This window comes from Metopolophium dirhodum, chromosome 4 (genome assembly GCF_019925205.1).
Source record: "Metopolophium dirhodum isolate CAU chromosome 4, ASM1992520v1, whole genome shotgun sequence".
In the NCBI taxonomy this organism is placed as follows: domain Eukaryota; kingdom Metazoa; phylum Arthropoda; class Insecta; order Hemiptera; family Aphididae; genus Metopolophium; species Metopolophium dirhodum.
The window spans coordinates 18,894,233-18,911,579 of record NC_083563.1 but is presented as its reverse complement, the minus strand read 5'-3'; the positions used below and the strand labels follow the sequence as shown (position 1 = coordinate 18,911,579).

At 30.6% G+C, this 17,347-nt stretch overlaps 2 protein-coding genes across 5 annotated transcripts in view; one reads left to right on the top strand and one right to left on the bottom strand.

The window, feature by feature from the left end:
* Nucleotides 1-1,433: 1,433 nt before the first annotated feature.
* LOC132942634 (F-box only protein 5-like) lies at nt 1,434-7,213 on the top strand. The gene is made up of 3 exons (XM_061011198.1): nt 1,434-2,290; nt 4,298-5,086; nt 5,555-7,213. Exons 2-3 carry the CDS (start codon nt 4,316-4,318, stop codon nt 5,822-5,824), a joined length of 1,041 nt encoding a protein of 346 aa, XP_060867181.1. The 5' UTR covers nt 1,434-2,290; nt 4,298-4,315; the 3' UTR covers nt 5,825-7,213.
* Nucleotides 7,187-17,347, bottom strand: part of LOC132942633 (sphingomyelin phosphodiesterase) — a 32,684-nt gene continuing 22,523 nt past the window's right edge. For 3 of the 4 annotated variants that reach the window (XM_061011195.1, XM_061011196.1, XM_061011197.1), the window contains exons 2-12: nt 14,462-14,551; nt 13,499-13,695; nt 12,588-12,905; nt 12,300-12,464; nt 10,990-11,217; nt 10,754-10,926; nt 10,232-10,600; nt 9,398-9,590; nt 9,145-9,329; nt 8,893-9,078; nt 7,187-7,697 (exon numbers count right to left, since the gene is read on the bottom strand). In XM_061011195.1, the coding sequence (XP_060867178.1) occupies nt 7,625-7,697; nt 8,893-9,078; nt 9,145-9,329; nt 9,398-9,590; nt 10,232-10,600; nt 10,754-10,926; nt 10,990-11,217; nt 12,300-12,464; nt 12,588-12,905; nt 13,499-13,695; nt 14,462-14,551 (2,177 nt within the window). In that variant the 3' untranslated portion in view covers nt 7,187-7,624. Of the gene's footprint in view, nt 7,698-8,631; nt 8,714-8,892; nt 9,079-9,144; nt 9,330-9,397; nt 9,591-10,231; nt 10,601-10,753; nt 10,927-10,989; nt 11,218-12,299; nt 12,465-12,587; nt 12,906-13,498; nt 13,696-14,461; nt 14,552-17,347 lie in introns of all 4 variants that reach the window. The other variant, XR_009664301.1, reaches the window with a different exon arrangement.

Genomic DNA, 17,347 nt, shown 5'->3' with positions numbered 1-17,347 from the left:
CATATTATAATGACTATATTTACATATTATACAATATTATTGAAATAGTTATTCTTAACCGTCGTAATCCGGTTGGATTGTTTTCGTGGTCTACAAGGGACAATACAGTCGACTGTCAACGTTAAAAGCGGCGTAATATTAAACAATAATATTGACTTATTGTTGTACAGTTTTTAACAGAGTCTACTCGAAAAGGGTCGTGGGGGCAAGATCGTTCGACCGTGTACGATCGAGGATACCTTCTGCACAGACGCACAGTAATCGAATGGGGTGATAGGAGGGGGAGTGGGGGGGGGCCGCGTTTAATTTATGCCGGACACTCGTCTGGTCTAGCCAGCCAAGCAGGAATTTCGACGTCCATACATTATTTTAATTCACGTTTGTCTCGTACGCACAATAATATAGGCGTCCTGCAAAACGTATAAATGCCGCGTGGTATGCGTTATTTTATTTACGGTCTCAAAACGATAAACCCGTCTCGCGCACTTCGCATTATAATTATAATTATTTTTATGATAGTATAATACATATATAATACATATAACTATTATATGCATATTATAATAATATTATGCATATATCTAATATATATTATAATATGAATATAATATTATACGGGCCTCTGCAGCGTTGCTACTTTGCGAACGGCAAAGATTCTCTACGCGCGTAATATTGTGTTCGAACAATCCGATTTGATTTTATAGTGCTCGGGATGCTGACGAACGCCCTGATATTTTTATGGCTTTTACACTGCGCCACTGTGGTTATGAATATTTATGTACCTATATAGACGATAGGCACTGACACGCGATCCGAATATTGTGGAATGTGGAAAACAGACGGGGATAGCGAATTATTGTAAAAACGTTGATATTTCTCTATAATAATAATATTATCAGCACACATCACATTATGCGTCTATATATAATATATATATATATATATAATATTGTATACGATCAAGTGTTGTGCGGGAATACCCCGGCGTAAAATTACACCAAGAAAATTGTCGGAAATTTATACGAATATCAGCGCACAATACGTAGTCAATACGTAGTATTGTGCTAATCATAGACCTATAATAGGTCTATGGTGCATTGGTGCTAATGTTGTACAAATATAAAACAAGTGTGGAAGTTTAGGTACCTATATACATATTAAAATAAGAAATAACGATATTGATATAACAATATAATATGTATAATATATACTGATTTTGAATTTTTAATATCATTGAATACAAATCCTACTCATTGTGTATGCATTATACATATTTTGTAAATTTTATTAGCACGGACGCGGTGAATACCATAGTAAGAGCAACTTGGTTGCTATAGTCACGAGGTTTGAAGTATTGTCAAAATTCAAATGGCGAAAAGGCCGTTAACGAGATAATAATTTTAAAACCACTACAGTAGGACCTACTTCATATCTAGGCTCATGTCGGGTTGCGTGTGGTCATACTACAGTCTACCCTCTGGGGGAGGGGGCGGCTCCAATAAGCAAGGCTACGGATGAAATAAATCTCAAAGAAATTTTGCAAAAATACAAAATAATATTAAATACAACAATATTAACTGTACGGGGGCCCGTTCCCGGTATAACGATTACCGATTATTCGATTTTTTTTCTACGGATTATGAAATCGTACGAGTACTATTATAGTACAACTGTTCTCAGACGACCGGGCGATATCCATTCAGTATTCTACAAACAACCGGTCGTCGGCACTCTGAACGATCTACGCAGAAAACGCGTTTGGATTGTTTGGAATTTATTATTTTATTTTTTTCCTTTCTTTTCGAGTTTCGACCGTTGTTGTGTACGGTTTCGCTCGTTCGGCTCTGTTCGTGTCCGGTACTCCGGTTGCCGCCGCCGTCGCCACCGCCGCATCCGCAGCCTCCCATTGGCCGACCGGCCGGCTGTTACCTTGTCCCCGTCCGTCCGCCCGTCCATCCCACCACGCGCACCGGCGGCACGGTACACATGTTCTCCGGTTCCCGTCAGCCGAGACCGAGTTTCGAATCCTAACCGACAATCCGATCCGGCATTCCTAGTGAGTAGTGATAAAATTCGTTTTGTTGCCGCGGAAGAATTATTATTGTCGTTGTCTGCCGAATTCAGAATCGTTATCATGTGCCGCTGCCGCTGCGATCATCCCACGGCAGAAGGACGCAAATCGTCAGCGTGACCCACGACAATCCGTCGTGTTTTTATACGCGATAGTGAACCTCGTCGGCGGGACGTTTTGCGCGCGCGTCTCATCGTCCACCTTACAACGACGGAACAGGTAAAGTAATGATAACTAATGTACAGCGACGACTAATTATCGTTTAATCGGCACTCATGCCGTAGTTAGTTAATGGGCTATAATAACGATCCACTGGGCTCTGAACGTACCGCCGCCAATTAGCGTAATTGCGCGTCGTTAGGGGTGCACGATCGTCGCGCGTTTGACCTTCGCGAAAAAAAAATAATAAAAAATTATTACTTTGGCCGGGTGCGCACATCGTCCCGTTTAAATGTTTGCGTTCAGAGCTCACCTTTGGCGTTCGGAGAGCCGTTTGTCGCGGCAGGCAAAACCATTGATGTCGAAACGGCCGAGCGCGCCAAATCACTTTCTCGCCAATAAGTGGGTCGCGTTAGGGATTTTGCGGATTAAAGCTATGATACTTGGACACATTCTACACGGTTACACTTCGTCATGCATCGTTCGACTTCTGCTTGACGCGTCCGTTACGACGATATTATCATGGGATTAAGGGTACTTACCTTTGTCCGTGTACTTGCCGCCAAATTTTTTTCCATCGGATTTTTTTCTGTGAAATTTTTAAACGTCGATTGTTCAAGACTCGTTTATTATGAGTTGAATGAGCGATCGGAACAGTCGAATTGTGCTCAAAATTTTTTTTTTCGTACTTTCAAAATGAATTATCTCGTTGTCTGGCTTTAAACATTAGGTCATAGCGTATCTAGATATGGGTTTCTTAGACAAAGCGTACCTAATTATAATTAATGTGGTAACAAAATTATTCATAACAACACACCGATTATTATTTTTTAAACCTGCCTAACGTTTATAAGAATACAGTTTTTTTAATCCGGTATTTAATTGCTACTTATAATATAATATTATAATGTACCTAATTTAATGTTAAGTAAATATTTGTTTTTAAAATATTTTTATTAAATTAGCAGTTTGATATATTTCTTTATACCTTACTACTTGTTATTTTGTTAATCAATTACTTTTTTAATATGTACATAATCTTGTACATACCTAAAACAATTTGGTATTTTCATTTTTTAAAAATTCAAAGTTAATTTAATGATTACTATTTTTATTTCAATTAATATAAAGTTCAATAATTTGAATACATTAACATTATTTCAAATTTTTTCCCTTCTCTAGGTATTAGAGACAATGTAAATTAACGTATTTTTCGGCAACAACTAATAACCATTGATGTTCGGATGTTCCTAATAGCTCAGGTGATAATAGTTTGACCCTGATGTTAGGGTTATTTAGTTGTACACCAAGTCTGAATGAATAGCGCTTAATTATTCCTAACTGATTGAATGAGTTGAGTTTAATATGTATTTTGAATTTTATTTCAAAGAATAAGATAAAATGTTAATAACAATGTTCTAGCCACACACATCGGTATTATTGTAACGAATTAATGATAACATGTTCTGAATAATATTTAATACTACCTATTAGTACCTATCTCTGTATGGTTACCTATTATTTTATTATGTAACTAATTTTGTAAATATTATGTAATATAAATTTCACTAGTATTTTTAATTTCTAATTTTTGTATATTGTCTTAGATTTGTTCTTTTTTTTTTAATAGACAGAATAAAATAGGTAAGTTAGGCTTGAAGTGAACCTAAGTGAAAACGTGCTAAGGCCAAATTATACCTAATTGGTTAATGTACAAATTCCATTGACATTTATTTTAATTGATTGAGGCACATGTTTAACCTAGACAGTACAAAATTATTCATTAATTCATTAATTAACTCTTTAGCAGGCCATTTTTAAATAGGTACCTACAGAAATAATTAAATATAAAAAAACAAAACAAAATGTAATAGGTACAATCAATAGAAAATGAAGACTATAATAATCAGAATAATAAACATTAGGTACATTTTATTGTTAAAATGTATCAATTACCTATCAACCTAAGCGCTAAATAATTTATCCAATGTTTTAATTTCACATGTAATTATTTTATAAGTAGGTATATACCTATATTTTTTTAATTGTATTTTTAATTTTTTTTAGATAATCAAAAAAAAAACAATGGCAGACATATCTCTAAAAGAATCTCCTTGTTACAACAATACATTAGTAACTACCTCAACACCTTACAAAAGCATAGATGATCATGACAGTGGTTACGATACTCCAAGTTATGTTTCCTCTAATCTCAGTCAGATATCCGAAGTATCTATTTCGTTTGATCATACACCATCAGATATTGATTCACTTCAACTATCTTCACCAACTCATGATTTTACCCTAGACAAAAACTATAGTAAATTAGAAGATATTACCAATACAGTCGAGTCTCCAACGAAAAAATTAAAACTGTGCTCTGACTTACAATTTAGTTTTCGTTTACATGAAAGTTCAAACAATGATGACAGTCAGTTCTTAAAAAGAAAAAACTACACTCAACCAAAAAATGTGAACTGTGAACGTACTTCAATAGAAGGTCGAGAAAAAGTTGATTTAATGTATTTTCTGTCGGAGCGTTATCATTTCCAACCAGTCATAGAAAAAATAATATCTTTTTTATCTGGAAGTGACGTTTTGTCTATGTCTATGGTATCTAAAATTTGGTCTACCGCTGTTGAAAATTCCCCAATTGCTCAAAAAAAAAAACAAAAGTATTTTAAATTATCAAAAGAAAATCGCTGTGGATATGTTGGCCGAGACCGTTCAGCTTTTAATAACAAAGGATGTCTAGCAAATATTAGCAATGTTATGCGTTCTCCATCAAAAAGAGATTTACCTCAAAGAAGTCCACCTGTCAGTCCGAGTAAATACAGATTCCATGTATTTCAAAAAGTAAGTAAAAATTTAAAAATTTATTTAAGCATTTCTCTAATTTATTATACTTGTGGTAGTTCAGTGTTTTTTAAATACAAAAATTAAATTAATTTATCTCAAATAATAGAATTAAGTAATAAAAAAATAAAATCAATAAATATTATAATATTACATAATACGAGTACCTAAACATTATTATTATATTAAAACGGAAAACACTATTATTATTTTTATAGCAAGAGTTGAATATAGAAATTAAAATATATGTAGGGGGGCCCGTTAAAAAATTGAAATTCAGATCATAGTTCAATTAACCAAAATATTTATGAGCTTATGAAAGTTTACACAGTAAAGATTAATTTTGTTATTTGAAAAATTACTAAATTGGTCTGTTCTAAGAACATTAATATTTATTGTAATAATGTTTTTACAAAAATAGTATATTATGTATAGATAATGTAATATTGACGTATATTTTCGTTTTAGGAAGCCAAAAAATTAAGTTCAGATCAGCAATTGGTACCTTGTCCACGTTGTTCAAGGCCAGCATCTTGGTCACCCTCCCAATCAACTCGAGCTGAATGTAAAGGTTTTCATTGTAAATTCATTTTTTGCACAGAGTGTAAGTGTGAATATTCTAACAAATTTGAACACAAATGTTTATCTATACCAATTTTGTCAATGTCAACATATAACAACTGTCGTCCAATGGTGTATAATATCAGTAGAAGAAAACACAACTTGCGAAGATTGTAAGTAGTGTAATTTTTATCAAAACATTTTACCTCTCGACATAGTGTCTTAAAATGTTACCTAAACATTAGGAGTTGTATGCTTTTATTAAAAAAAATGTATTTGTAACAGATGAGAATCATAATTTTTTTTTATGTTGTTGTTATTAATATAATATTTTTTTTTTTTAATGTTCTGACCAATTTGGTTTTTATACAGTCACTTGTTTATAATTATAATTTTTTTTTTTTTGAATTTTAATTATGTAACTAATTTATTTCACATAATTATTATTTTTCAAGTCGATAATTGAAATTATTTGCTCAAAATATTAATATATAAAGAAAAAAGGAAATGATTAAATATAAGATTTTGAATTAAATTTTGAATCGACTGAACTTTTAAAAGTAATGTTACCAATGGCTTATTGTCATAAGATGTATCTGTATACTATTATAAGAAAATAGTTTTAGTTGAAAACTTATGTACAAATTGATGAATCTTAGCTCTCTAATTTATTTTTAAGTACTTTGTTTTTATATTTTTAAATATACAATTAACATCTCTACTTAATTTTTGTATCTTTTTTATTTTAATTAGGTTTTTATATTTGCGTAAAGTGATTTTTTAATAATAATTTAATGTATTTAATATATTTTAACTTGTGTTCCCATATTTTATAACTTTACGGGTACAATTTTTTGATTTTCATGACTTAATTTTACACTTGAATCTCATAATTTAATTTTGTATTAATCACTTTGTTTATTTGCCATATGGTTTTTATTAACCAGAGTTTTATTATTTCATTAAGAATACCTTCTATATTTTATAAATATATATACTTGATCAAACATTCCCTGCTCAATTTTTTTTTATATTGTGAATCTTTTGTATAGTTCTTAAAAGTAAAGTAATACAAAAAGTTGAATAAACTTTATAGTTATTAAGATTTACTTAAATTTATTTTTATAAAATAAGAAAATTGTATATACATAAAAAATAAATATTAAATTGATTTGAAATAAAAATTAATTTATATGATATTGTTTAATACTTTTATTTTTGTTCTAAATGCTATTGTTTGTAAAATATTTTACATAGGCACTACAGTTTTTTTTTAAAATTAATATGTTACTTTATTTATAACATATATTGCCTTTGATTGTAAATATTTTTTAGCATAATTCAGTAGTATTACTTAGATCCAACTGGTAGTTATAGAAAATAACATGAAGTAGGAACTTGAAATCTAATGGTCTGTACATTTAAGTTGTAATCAAAATAATTTAAGATTGTCTTTGGTTGACTTAACAATCAACAAAACATAATATTACATAATATATAAAGGAGTTAAATCTCCTCTATAACCAATAATGTAAAATGTTTATATTTATATACTCTTCTATTTATTTACAAATAAATTATTTTATTAACCTATTTTAAAATGCTATATATAATAAATAGTATCCATCAACAGACTTTTTAGCGCATAATTAATAAATATGTTTACATTAATAGTTGCATATAACATGTTAATGCTGGTAAAAAAAAATATGTCAATAATATATACTCAAACATATTCGCACATACATATCAGTGTGTGTTTGTGTGTATGTATGTATATTTAAATCCATATTGTGGCCCATGGCCGCGTGTTGTTTGATTATTCTCTAAGTGTAAAAGCAACCTACTTTTAATCACATCACTTTTGTTTGATCGTTGTAATGAGCAAATGTTTCAGAATAAATGTCTTGTCATCCAACTTATCTGATCTGACCGTGGCTGTAATTTGTACTCCATTAAATTGTTTCACAATTCTGCTCACCTTGTATATCCTAGTAGGTATTTAGGTATCTGGTATGTGTAGCGAGGTATGGACATGATAACAGACATCCTAATAATAATACGGTTTGAATATTAATACAACAGTTTAAATAAGACAGTAAATTAATGGCTGTTGCTTGTTGTAATATTGAATTATTGTGTTGTACATGCCACCTACTGTGCTATTCACTAATTTTGTCTATTAAATTGTCTTTTAATTGAACATGTGGCATGTACAAATAAAACTACTACACATTATTCAATAATCAATATAACCATTAATTAACAGTCAAATACAGTTAGTTCCAGAACCATTGCAAATTGTTTAGTAATTAATAATAATTCATTTAGGTATTTTTTTCTCATTATTATTAGCTAATAGATGCTATTTATTTATCACTTGGATCAAACATAAATTGTATTTTTAAATAATTATAACTTAAACGCGTGGAACTGGAACAGCCTGTATGGAAATAATATTATAATAAAATTTTAATTTTTAAGACAAAATTGAATTTGTTTTGTAGTTTTTTGAACAATATTATTGACAAATACAGTTTTCAGTAAAATGTTTGTTTCTTAATTAACATTATTTAATTGATAAAATATAATATTGTCATAAAATCTAATAGTATTTTATTCAGTTATTTTAGTCTGAACTTATATAAATAGTTAATTTGTTTTTTTTTTAAATATTTGTATGCATACTATTTGGTAAGTTGATCAAATATCTTAGCTATTTATTTTATGTTACCCAATTTCTAAAAGATAAATCAAATAAAATTTAACTGTCCACTTTTTTAAATTAAAGCTTATTCAAAAATATAAAATAATTTGGTAGGTAGATACCTACTTTGATGTTAAAAGATTATGCGAGTAGCTATGTAAAATACTAAAATTTTATTTAACAATATTATACTTATATATTTTTTTCTCTTCTATTTTGTCTTAATATTATTTTCTATTAAAGAATTTCTATTAGGTACTAAAACTAACCCACTCACCAATAAATAGAAGATTTCTGTAGGTGAATATACAGTGATAGTTACAGATGACCGTCACCTTAGAATTTAGATCATTGTCACTCTTAGAAATAGTAAAAATGAAAATATTATTTTTTTTCCTTTGTGTTTAGTTATTAAAAAAGCAGGTATAGCGGTTAGTATAGCATTAGTCTTAAGTTCAAGCTCTGTGTTTTGTTGACTGGCATGTATGGTACTATAGCAGGCACCCAATAATATTTTATAGATATTAGAGAAACATACGAGGCTGTGAACCCATTGTAAAGCCACGCACTCCAACTAATACGTGAACCAGCATCAATACGTGATTCAATTTCTTGACATAAGATCTTTCGGTCATGCGAACGGCCCGATCTGAGATCACATATCATACGTTTTTTGCACTCTGCATCACATGCAGGTCTTGTTGGTGAGTTTTTCCAGTAATGCCTGTAAAAATCATTAATATAATTTATATTACAATTTGATTATTATTTATCACAGTGTAATATTTACTTGTAATATAGATCAAATAAAGTTTGATCTTCAGCTAAATTATTAATAAACACATCCCAATCCTCAGGCCTTAATGAAGGTAGACTATATGCCGCTTGTGTAGAATATAATTTTTGCCAGATTGGATAGTCGTATAAATTAGCTTCTTTCAAATTCATCACCCACGTTTCGTGGTCCAGCACTGCCTGCAGATAGATTAGTAAATATTATGTTCACTTGGCATTTGCAAGTTGGATAATTTAAATTTTATTACTCTGGTTGAATGCTCTCTATCCCCATCTACATAATATATTCTGTAACCGGGATTGAGATCGTAGTATGGAGTGACAGAAGGACCAACATATGCAATGCTTACTGGTCTACCAAGGTCTTGTGTATCGTAGAACAGTTCAAATTCATCGAAATGGGTATGTCCAAAAAATTGAGCTGTAATTGTGCTTTCGTACCTGTTGAAATAAATATTTACTCTGTAATGTTAGTTTAATTTTTAATTTAATGTAATAATTATATTTTTACATTTATATGGAACTTTTTTTAGTTGATAAACCTAATATTAGGTATTTTGGTTTTGGTAGGTATGTACCTTATTTAACTAAAATTAAATTTTAAATTGTACACAATGTTATTTTAATTATAAAAATGTCTAATGAACATTGACCGAGTAATTCATAATAATTTAATATTTTAATGTACCTATTTTTTAATTTAATTTATATTTTGATATTATTTAATCGGTAGGAAAGGTACCCATGTGCTATGTATATATACATATTATTTTGTTCTATAACAAAATATTATTACAGTCATTACTCATTAGACACCTAAGCATACTTCGGCACTCGTAAATCTTACTGAATCAATAAAGTATAATTATTTATTACTAATAATTAAGTAAGTGACGGGGAGTACGCTTTGTAAAAAAAATTATACCTAGTTATGATAATTACCTAATAGTTGATAGTATAATAATAATAATTAATACCCAGTTAAATTATAATAGTCATTACTCATTACTGATCATTATAGGTACCTAGGTGCCATAATATTATTGTGGTGCCGGCCAATATAATTATAATGTAAAACCCACCTGGAGATTATGGCGTAATAGTTTCGACTCCAGACTTTTAAACAATCCGGATGCCCAGGTGGTATGTGTCCCAACACGTGGACCTTTTCGCCGTTGAATTCGGCATTCTGTAGTTCGTATATGAACCACTGGAGTTCTTTAACCGGATCAGTGCTGTTCATCAATAGCCACCAATTTTTATTGTTGCAATAGTTCATGTTCAACGATATTATGCGGAACCCAGGCCGGACCAATACACTGTAGAAAGCTCCACGTTTGATGGTCCTGCTCACCGAACCCGGTAACCAACGTCGCCATTGTGTGTCCAATTCGCTGTACAGCCAGTCGATGGCGTACTCGGGTTTGTTCACCAACGAAGACGGTGGAAAACTGAACATTAGATTAATATTAATACAGAATAATATGCTCATTGGTCTGTGATCATAAAAATCGTCCAAAATTCGAATGTTACAATTTCAGCGCACAATATTAAACGTTTGACACAATGGAAAATATGTAGAAGTATCTATATGATATAAGTACCTATTCACCGGAACTGCTTCGTGATTCCCAAGTGCTGGAAATATGGGAATTCCAGGAAACATTTTGAGTAACTGCGCCACAGTTTCCTTTAATATGCTCAAGTTTTCTTCTTTCGTCTGGTTCCAAATATCGTGCGCTGGTAGATCACCCGTCCATATGATGTAATCGATGTCCTTAAATAAAATGTCAATTTTTAGTTCCAGATTTTACAATTGATTTATTCTGAAATCGTTTACAGTGTGTGTAGCAACAATGTGTTGAAGCATATTGTCAATGGTTCGTTTAGGAGTATCACATTTTCTATAGTCTCCCCATCTTCCCGCTCGGCTTTGAGGACTGACCGCTGGGCCATTGGTCAAACGGCAACATAAAGGTTCGTTGCAATCGGCATTTGTTCCTTCTTCATAATACGGATCAAAATGGGTGTCGGACAAATGGAGAACTTTGAACTGAGGAACTGGTTCCTAAAAATGTTCAAGGTTATCAATAATTTTTAAATGTACAGATCGAATTACCATGGTATATCTATTATCTATATATATTCCCTATGGGCCATGGACTACCTACGTATAGTAACTTAACATTATACTTTTATGACGAAAGATTCTTAAGAGGCTTCGCTATGGCTATTAATTAAGGGGCAACATTTAGGCAATTTATAATCTCGTCTTAGCCGTCCGGGATCTATGCGTTATTAGTTGTAAATGATTATTAGTGTGAGTGAAATTCAATGTGGACACCACTCTTACGCGCATGGACATATCAATAATTATATAAAATCCACCTTACGAATTTCACGACAACTTACTTAATGTTTTGACAAAATTAGAGTTAGTTAACGTTGTCTGATTTTGATTCTGAAAAAATATTTAAATTCAGCTGAAAAATGTCTGATCGTACGAAACATTTTCTGTTTTTAATTTTAATTTTGATTTGAAAAAATCAATATTTTCAAGTTTTTAATTACAGTTCACAATAATATAAGACTTAATTTTTACAAAGTGTAATCTATGGGCAATTTTCTGACGAGTTGAAATTTTATTTCAGAATCAAAATCGGACAATGTGAACTAACTTTTATTTTGTCAAAACGAAAGGTCTTTTGAATTAAAACTGACGGCAGTGGCGAGACTCCTTAATGGAGATACCTACATTTTGATTTATTTATGATATTTTATATGTTTGATTAGAAGTACCTACATAAGATGTCAAAAGTGAAAATATAATTTACCTAAGTAATTAGGTACTACCTAAACCTGTATGTCATATACCAACGATACTGACGATTTTTAAGTTTTAAACCAATAGTTGTCATAGGTACCTAATACCTATATTATATTGTATTTTTATTCAGTTTTGAAATATTTTACCTACTGAAACTGATAACAATCGTCATATTTAAATTATTTTTAGTTCGACAAAGTTATATTGATACCTTGGTAAAATGGTATCTAGTTACGTGTTTCAAATTTGTGTTAGGTACACGCACAGTCCATAGTATACCTAATACTGCATACAATATTTATTATTTACTACCTATATATTACTTTTAATATTTTAATTTCGTTCGGAGTGGGTTTGGGAACAGGAGGAAAAACTACATCCCATTCGTGTGTTGGGTTGTACACATCTCCACATGCGTCGCCAATGACAAAGCTGCAGATTTCTTCGGGTCCGATATTTATTCTTTGTAGAACGTAAACCACTTCACCCTAAAGTTAGTAATTCAATTAACCATATATTTGTAGCTATAATTATTTATACGCATATTAGGTATCTCATACCTATTATATATTATTATGTTATTCAACAGTATTATTGTCAAAGTGACTTACACTAAATAGCTCGGTAATGCCCTCGCAGACACGTGGCGTCTGTAATTTAAAGCTCGTGCAGAACTGGTAGGTAATCTTTACAATGTCATCGCGTGTTTTACCGTGTTTTATATAGTGCTGTAGTAGACCAGCGCCAGCTTTACAAGCGGTACATGACATTTTAGACATGACGCTAGTTTCCACCTCGCCCACGACCTGGTTTAAGTTGAGTAATTGCAATGCTTTGTCCACGAACCCGGGCAGCGCAGCCCGCGAAGCTCGACTGTCTTCTTTATTTTTTCCGCCATTAACGTCATAGAAATACTTTGTGTAATTTGCCTGAATAGAGAAAATAAAGACGTTTAATACACATTTACATTTAATTTTGATATATTATGTAAATATAAATACCGAATTTTATTTTTATTTTTATTATTAGGCTTCGACAACTGAGGGCATTAGCCCGTGGCTGTGGGGGAGGATACTGTTGGCTTAAACACGTGTGTGTATGTGTGGAAAGGATTTGTCACTAAAAATCCCGGGTGGTCACCCATCCGGGAACTAGAGACACGGGCCGGTGCGCACATTCAGAGCATATGCATGACTGAATGCAAACACCACGCCACCCCGAGCCATGCCGATAATTTATTTGTTTAACTTGGACAATTTATACAGTTTAGTATAATTAATAATTATACACGAAAATAAGTTTTAAAAGAATCCCTCCACCGAGCAAGAAGTGATGAAGGTCAAGTGTTTATTTGGAAACTAATTTTTGACACACATAGTATTATCAACCCATTTATATCAATATGTAAAACATATATTGAAAATTAACGATACTCTTCACTTAAAGTTAAAATTAATTATTGTGACGTGTTATTATAAAGTTATTTAATTTAAAATAATATTTCCTTTTTTAAATAAATTACTTTTAATATTTGAAACTTTCTTAATGTCTCGTTTTCCATTTTTTCGATGTCTGGGGCAGTGTAAACTCCAGTTTGGTTGATCACTAGCAACGGCTGATGATTGGAATCTGAGCTCAATAATACTACGTCTTCCCAGAGGGACATGTTGTGAGTGGTCCATTGTGGTGCTGTCGTTAGTGGTTTTTCTATTGGAACACCTACAATTAAAACAGCATGATGATTAATGGCATAACTCATAATAAGTTAAATATGTAATAGGTTAAATATGTATATATAACGTCTGAGAAATATGTGTTATGTACGTATTAAGTAGTTTTAAAATACGAAGAGTTTTTTTTTTTTTTTATTTTAGTTATAATATTATGTTATTTTATAATTGAAAGAAAATTTACTTAAGACAATATTGATGTATCATTTCATACTCATTATTGATTATTAATTACCTACCGTCTATTTTTTGAATTAAGAAGATCAATATGGATTTTTTGTATATAGGTTACTTATACAATTTGTAAATTACCTAACAACACAGCATAATCAAATATTTTTAAACTTTTTAAACTTAAATTTAGCTAGTTTAGGTTTATAAATATAATGATACAATTTTTCATTTTACTCAATCGTCGTTTACAAACATATAGGTAATTAAAATAATGTTTATGATTTGATTCATGGAGTTTCAGTTTATAAGTAAAATTTATTTAGTTTCTGAAATAAAAGGCTTATATCTATGTGTAGTACAAATATATCACCATTTTGAACAAACCAAGGGAAGTAGTTACCTAACTACATTCATCACTTTGTTTATCACATTCTTCAAATCGGTGGCCATTTACTAATTGATATACGTAGAATATGTGTGTTTTAAATAATTGAGAATTTCAAATGTGGTGTACTTGTGTTTATAATAATAAATTATTTATATCTATTATGATTTGTCCTCGCCATTATTGTAGTTATTACCTGCTGTGAAGACTGCACACACAGTAATGAACGTTACTATTTGACGTGACCATGTTGTTAACAGACTGAACTGCATAATATGTTGAGGATCTAAAAATAACAACAGAATAATAATAATAATTAAAAATAAGTTTATGTTGTAGGCTGTAAGACAATTAATAATGATATATAATAGTATAGGTAATAGGTATTGTCTTAATATTTAATTTGTCTGTGGTCACACAGATTTGGATACTACAGGAAGTGTTCGATAAAAAATAAATCATTCATTTAATTCATTAATTATATTATGAAATATAATATAAAAGGTGGAGTACAGTCAGTCTACTAAAATCTTAGCTCTTTAGAAAAATATTGTCTCGCCTAACATGTTTGACTCATTTTTTAGTAAGTAGCCACTAGCCACGTATTACATTTATATAGCATAGATATAAAATATAAATGTTATTTATAATAACTAATAAGTAATAACATATTATTATTTAAGATACTCAAACAGTCTCAATTATTTCCTATAAATATAAAGTACTTTATGTTTACATTCTGATAATTTATTAATTGTACAGGAATATTAGGAAGTAGGTATTATGGCATACTGACATAGTGACATACTGTATACAAACGAACTACCTACATAGCTCATATTATATTATTATTACGGATAACATTGAATTGAGTCCCGCAAATACTTTTGGGTTATCGGAGTTGAGTCCGACCAATATTTTTAGGTTGTTCGAGTTGAGTCCCTTCAGCCTATTAGCGTTACCCTGAAGACACCACGTGGAGGTTGGCTGGGTAGTGAAAAAAAATGTGTGTGATTGTATTTTTTTAATCGTAATAATAATACGTACAAAGAGTCAGCAAATTAAAAAAAAAATTTTTAAATAATTATTATTATGTACGATTGTATAAGTACACTGTTTTTTTTTAATCATATAATAAATAATAATAATTATGTGTAATATAATAATGTTAATAATTAAATAGTTGCTGATAAAAATTTAAATGATACAGATTTTAAAATGTCAAATCTGCCAATTTGCTTATTTATGTATTTATTTGTCTGCTCCTGTAAAAAATTTTCTTTTTCTAATGTTTTTTTACATGGTCTCTTTGCTTTGCTTCTTAGTTTTATACATGTGTCGGACTGTATTCCCCGAAAAGTGTCCACAAGAATAAAAATATTTGGATGCCCCGAATGAAAAAAGGCATTTAATTTTGCATGAAAATTTTCACAACTGTTTTAGAGGTCCGATTAGTGGTTTCTGAAAAATCACTCCAAAATTTGGGAGGAAACTGTGCAACACCATTGCCAACGTAATTATTTAAAATGTAATCTATAAAACCATCAATTTTTTCGTCACCACATGGTTTTATTGCTATCAAATCTTCCGTGAAACATTGGACTACGTCATTTTCGTTTAAAAATGGCAATTCAAAAAAATACTTGAGATATCTACTTTTTTCAGAATCAGACTTGTATTCTTTAGACAAACCTATCTACTGAATGAATTGTACGCCACCAACTTTGACCCAAATGGAATCGACACCCTTTAATTCTAACATCGGTCCAGACTTGTTTAATTGCATTGTAAATTCCATTTTCAAAATCTACATACATTTCTCAAGGGCTAAATGCTAAACTTAGCGATGTACAATAGTTAATAATATGTTTAAATGCTTTTACAAAAATATTCGGCTCTTTCGTGGGCAACAACAAAAACACAAGAGGAACATATAAATATATACGGACTCAATTCAAACACATAAAAGTAGCATGGACTCAATTCAATATCACTGATTATTACATTATAATAACCTAACCTTTATATAACCTTTTTTTATAGGTATTCCGGTATTCGTATTCGCAACTCATGTCATTGGCATGTGGCCGCGTAGGTACGAAAATATATAGCCACATAGCACTAAAATTTGTTATTAATTATTATTGCCTCGATTACCTTATATATGATAATTTACGACGGATTTACAACAAATATTACTTATCATTAATACAATAATGCCTTTGGATTAAGGAGTATTGGATAGGCAATTTTCGTATAATATTCCAATGCGTCTATTCGTTTTTTTCTTTTGTGATAACTGGTTAGTAGGTAATTTACTTTATTTTATATTAATATACTGGCTTGTATTCTTCAATGTTATTTTCTTCACTACGCTTTCTCCCTCACATGGCACTGATGTATTATGTATATTATATTAAATATATTATGTTAAAATCAGCGCACTGCGATGAAAAATATGTATGCCTTAAATGTAGGTTACTAAGTTAGACCACGGCTTGCACGGTGCTATTTTTTTTGGGGGGGGGGGGGGGGGGTGATGATCCTCCCTGTCGTTAAATTTATTTTTACACCTCAGTTTCAATCGGAATTTAAGTAAAACCAATAGTTTGAAAGTAATTTTATTATTTGTTATACAGTCTCATCTCTTTTATATTATATTATCTGCAAGTAGAGAGGTAGTACATGATACTGGCTATAAACATTTTAAATTTGGAATTACAAAGTATTGAACATTTGATTTGCCCTCCTAAAAAATATACTTGGATAAGGCAAACTAACTCTTATGGAAACAATTCTGGCACCGTTCCTGGACCTCAAGCATGACTATGAAAACTGGAAAGTATTAAAAGTGGAACAAAAATGCATCTGGTACTTGATCTTTAATTTAAATTTTGGATATTATACATCTTAATTTATTGGTATCTTTAGTAATTATTGGACAAAAAATACTTTTATGATAATATATTCTACTAGTTTGTTAAAAGAGTTAAAAAAATAATGGTTTTTAACTAATTATTCAACATTTTTTTTTGTATCTAAATGTTCATTATAAATACCAAGTTAGAAACTAACAAAGTTA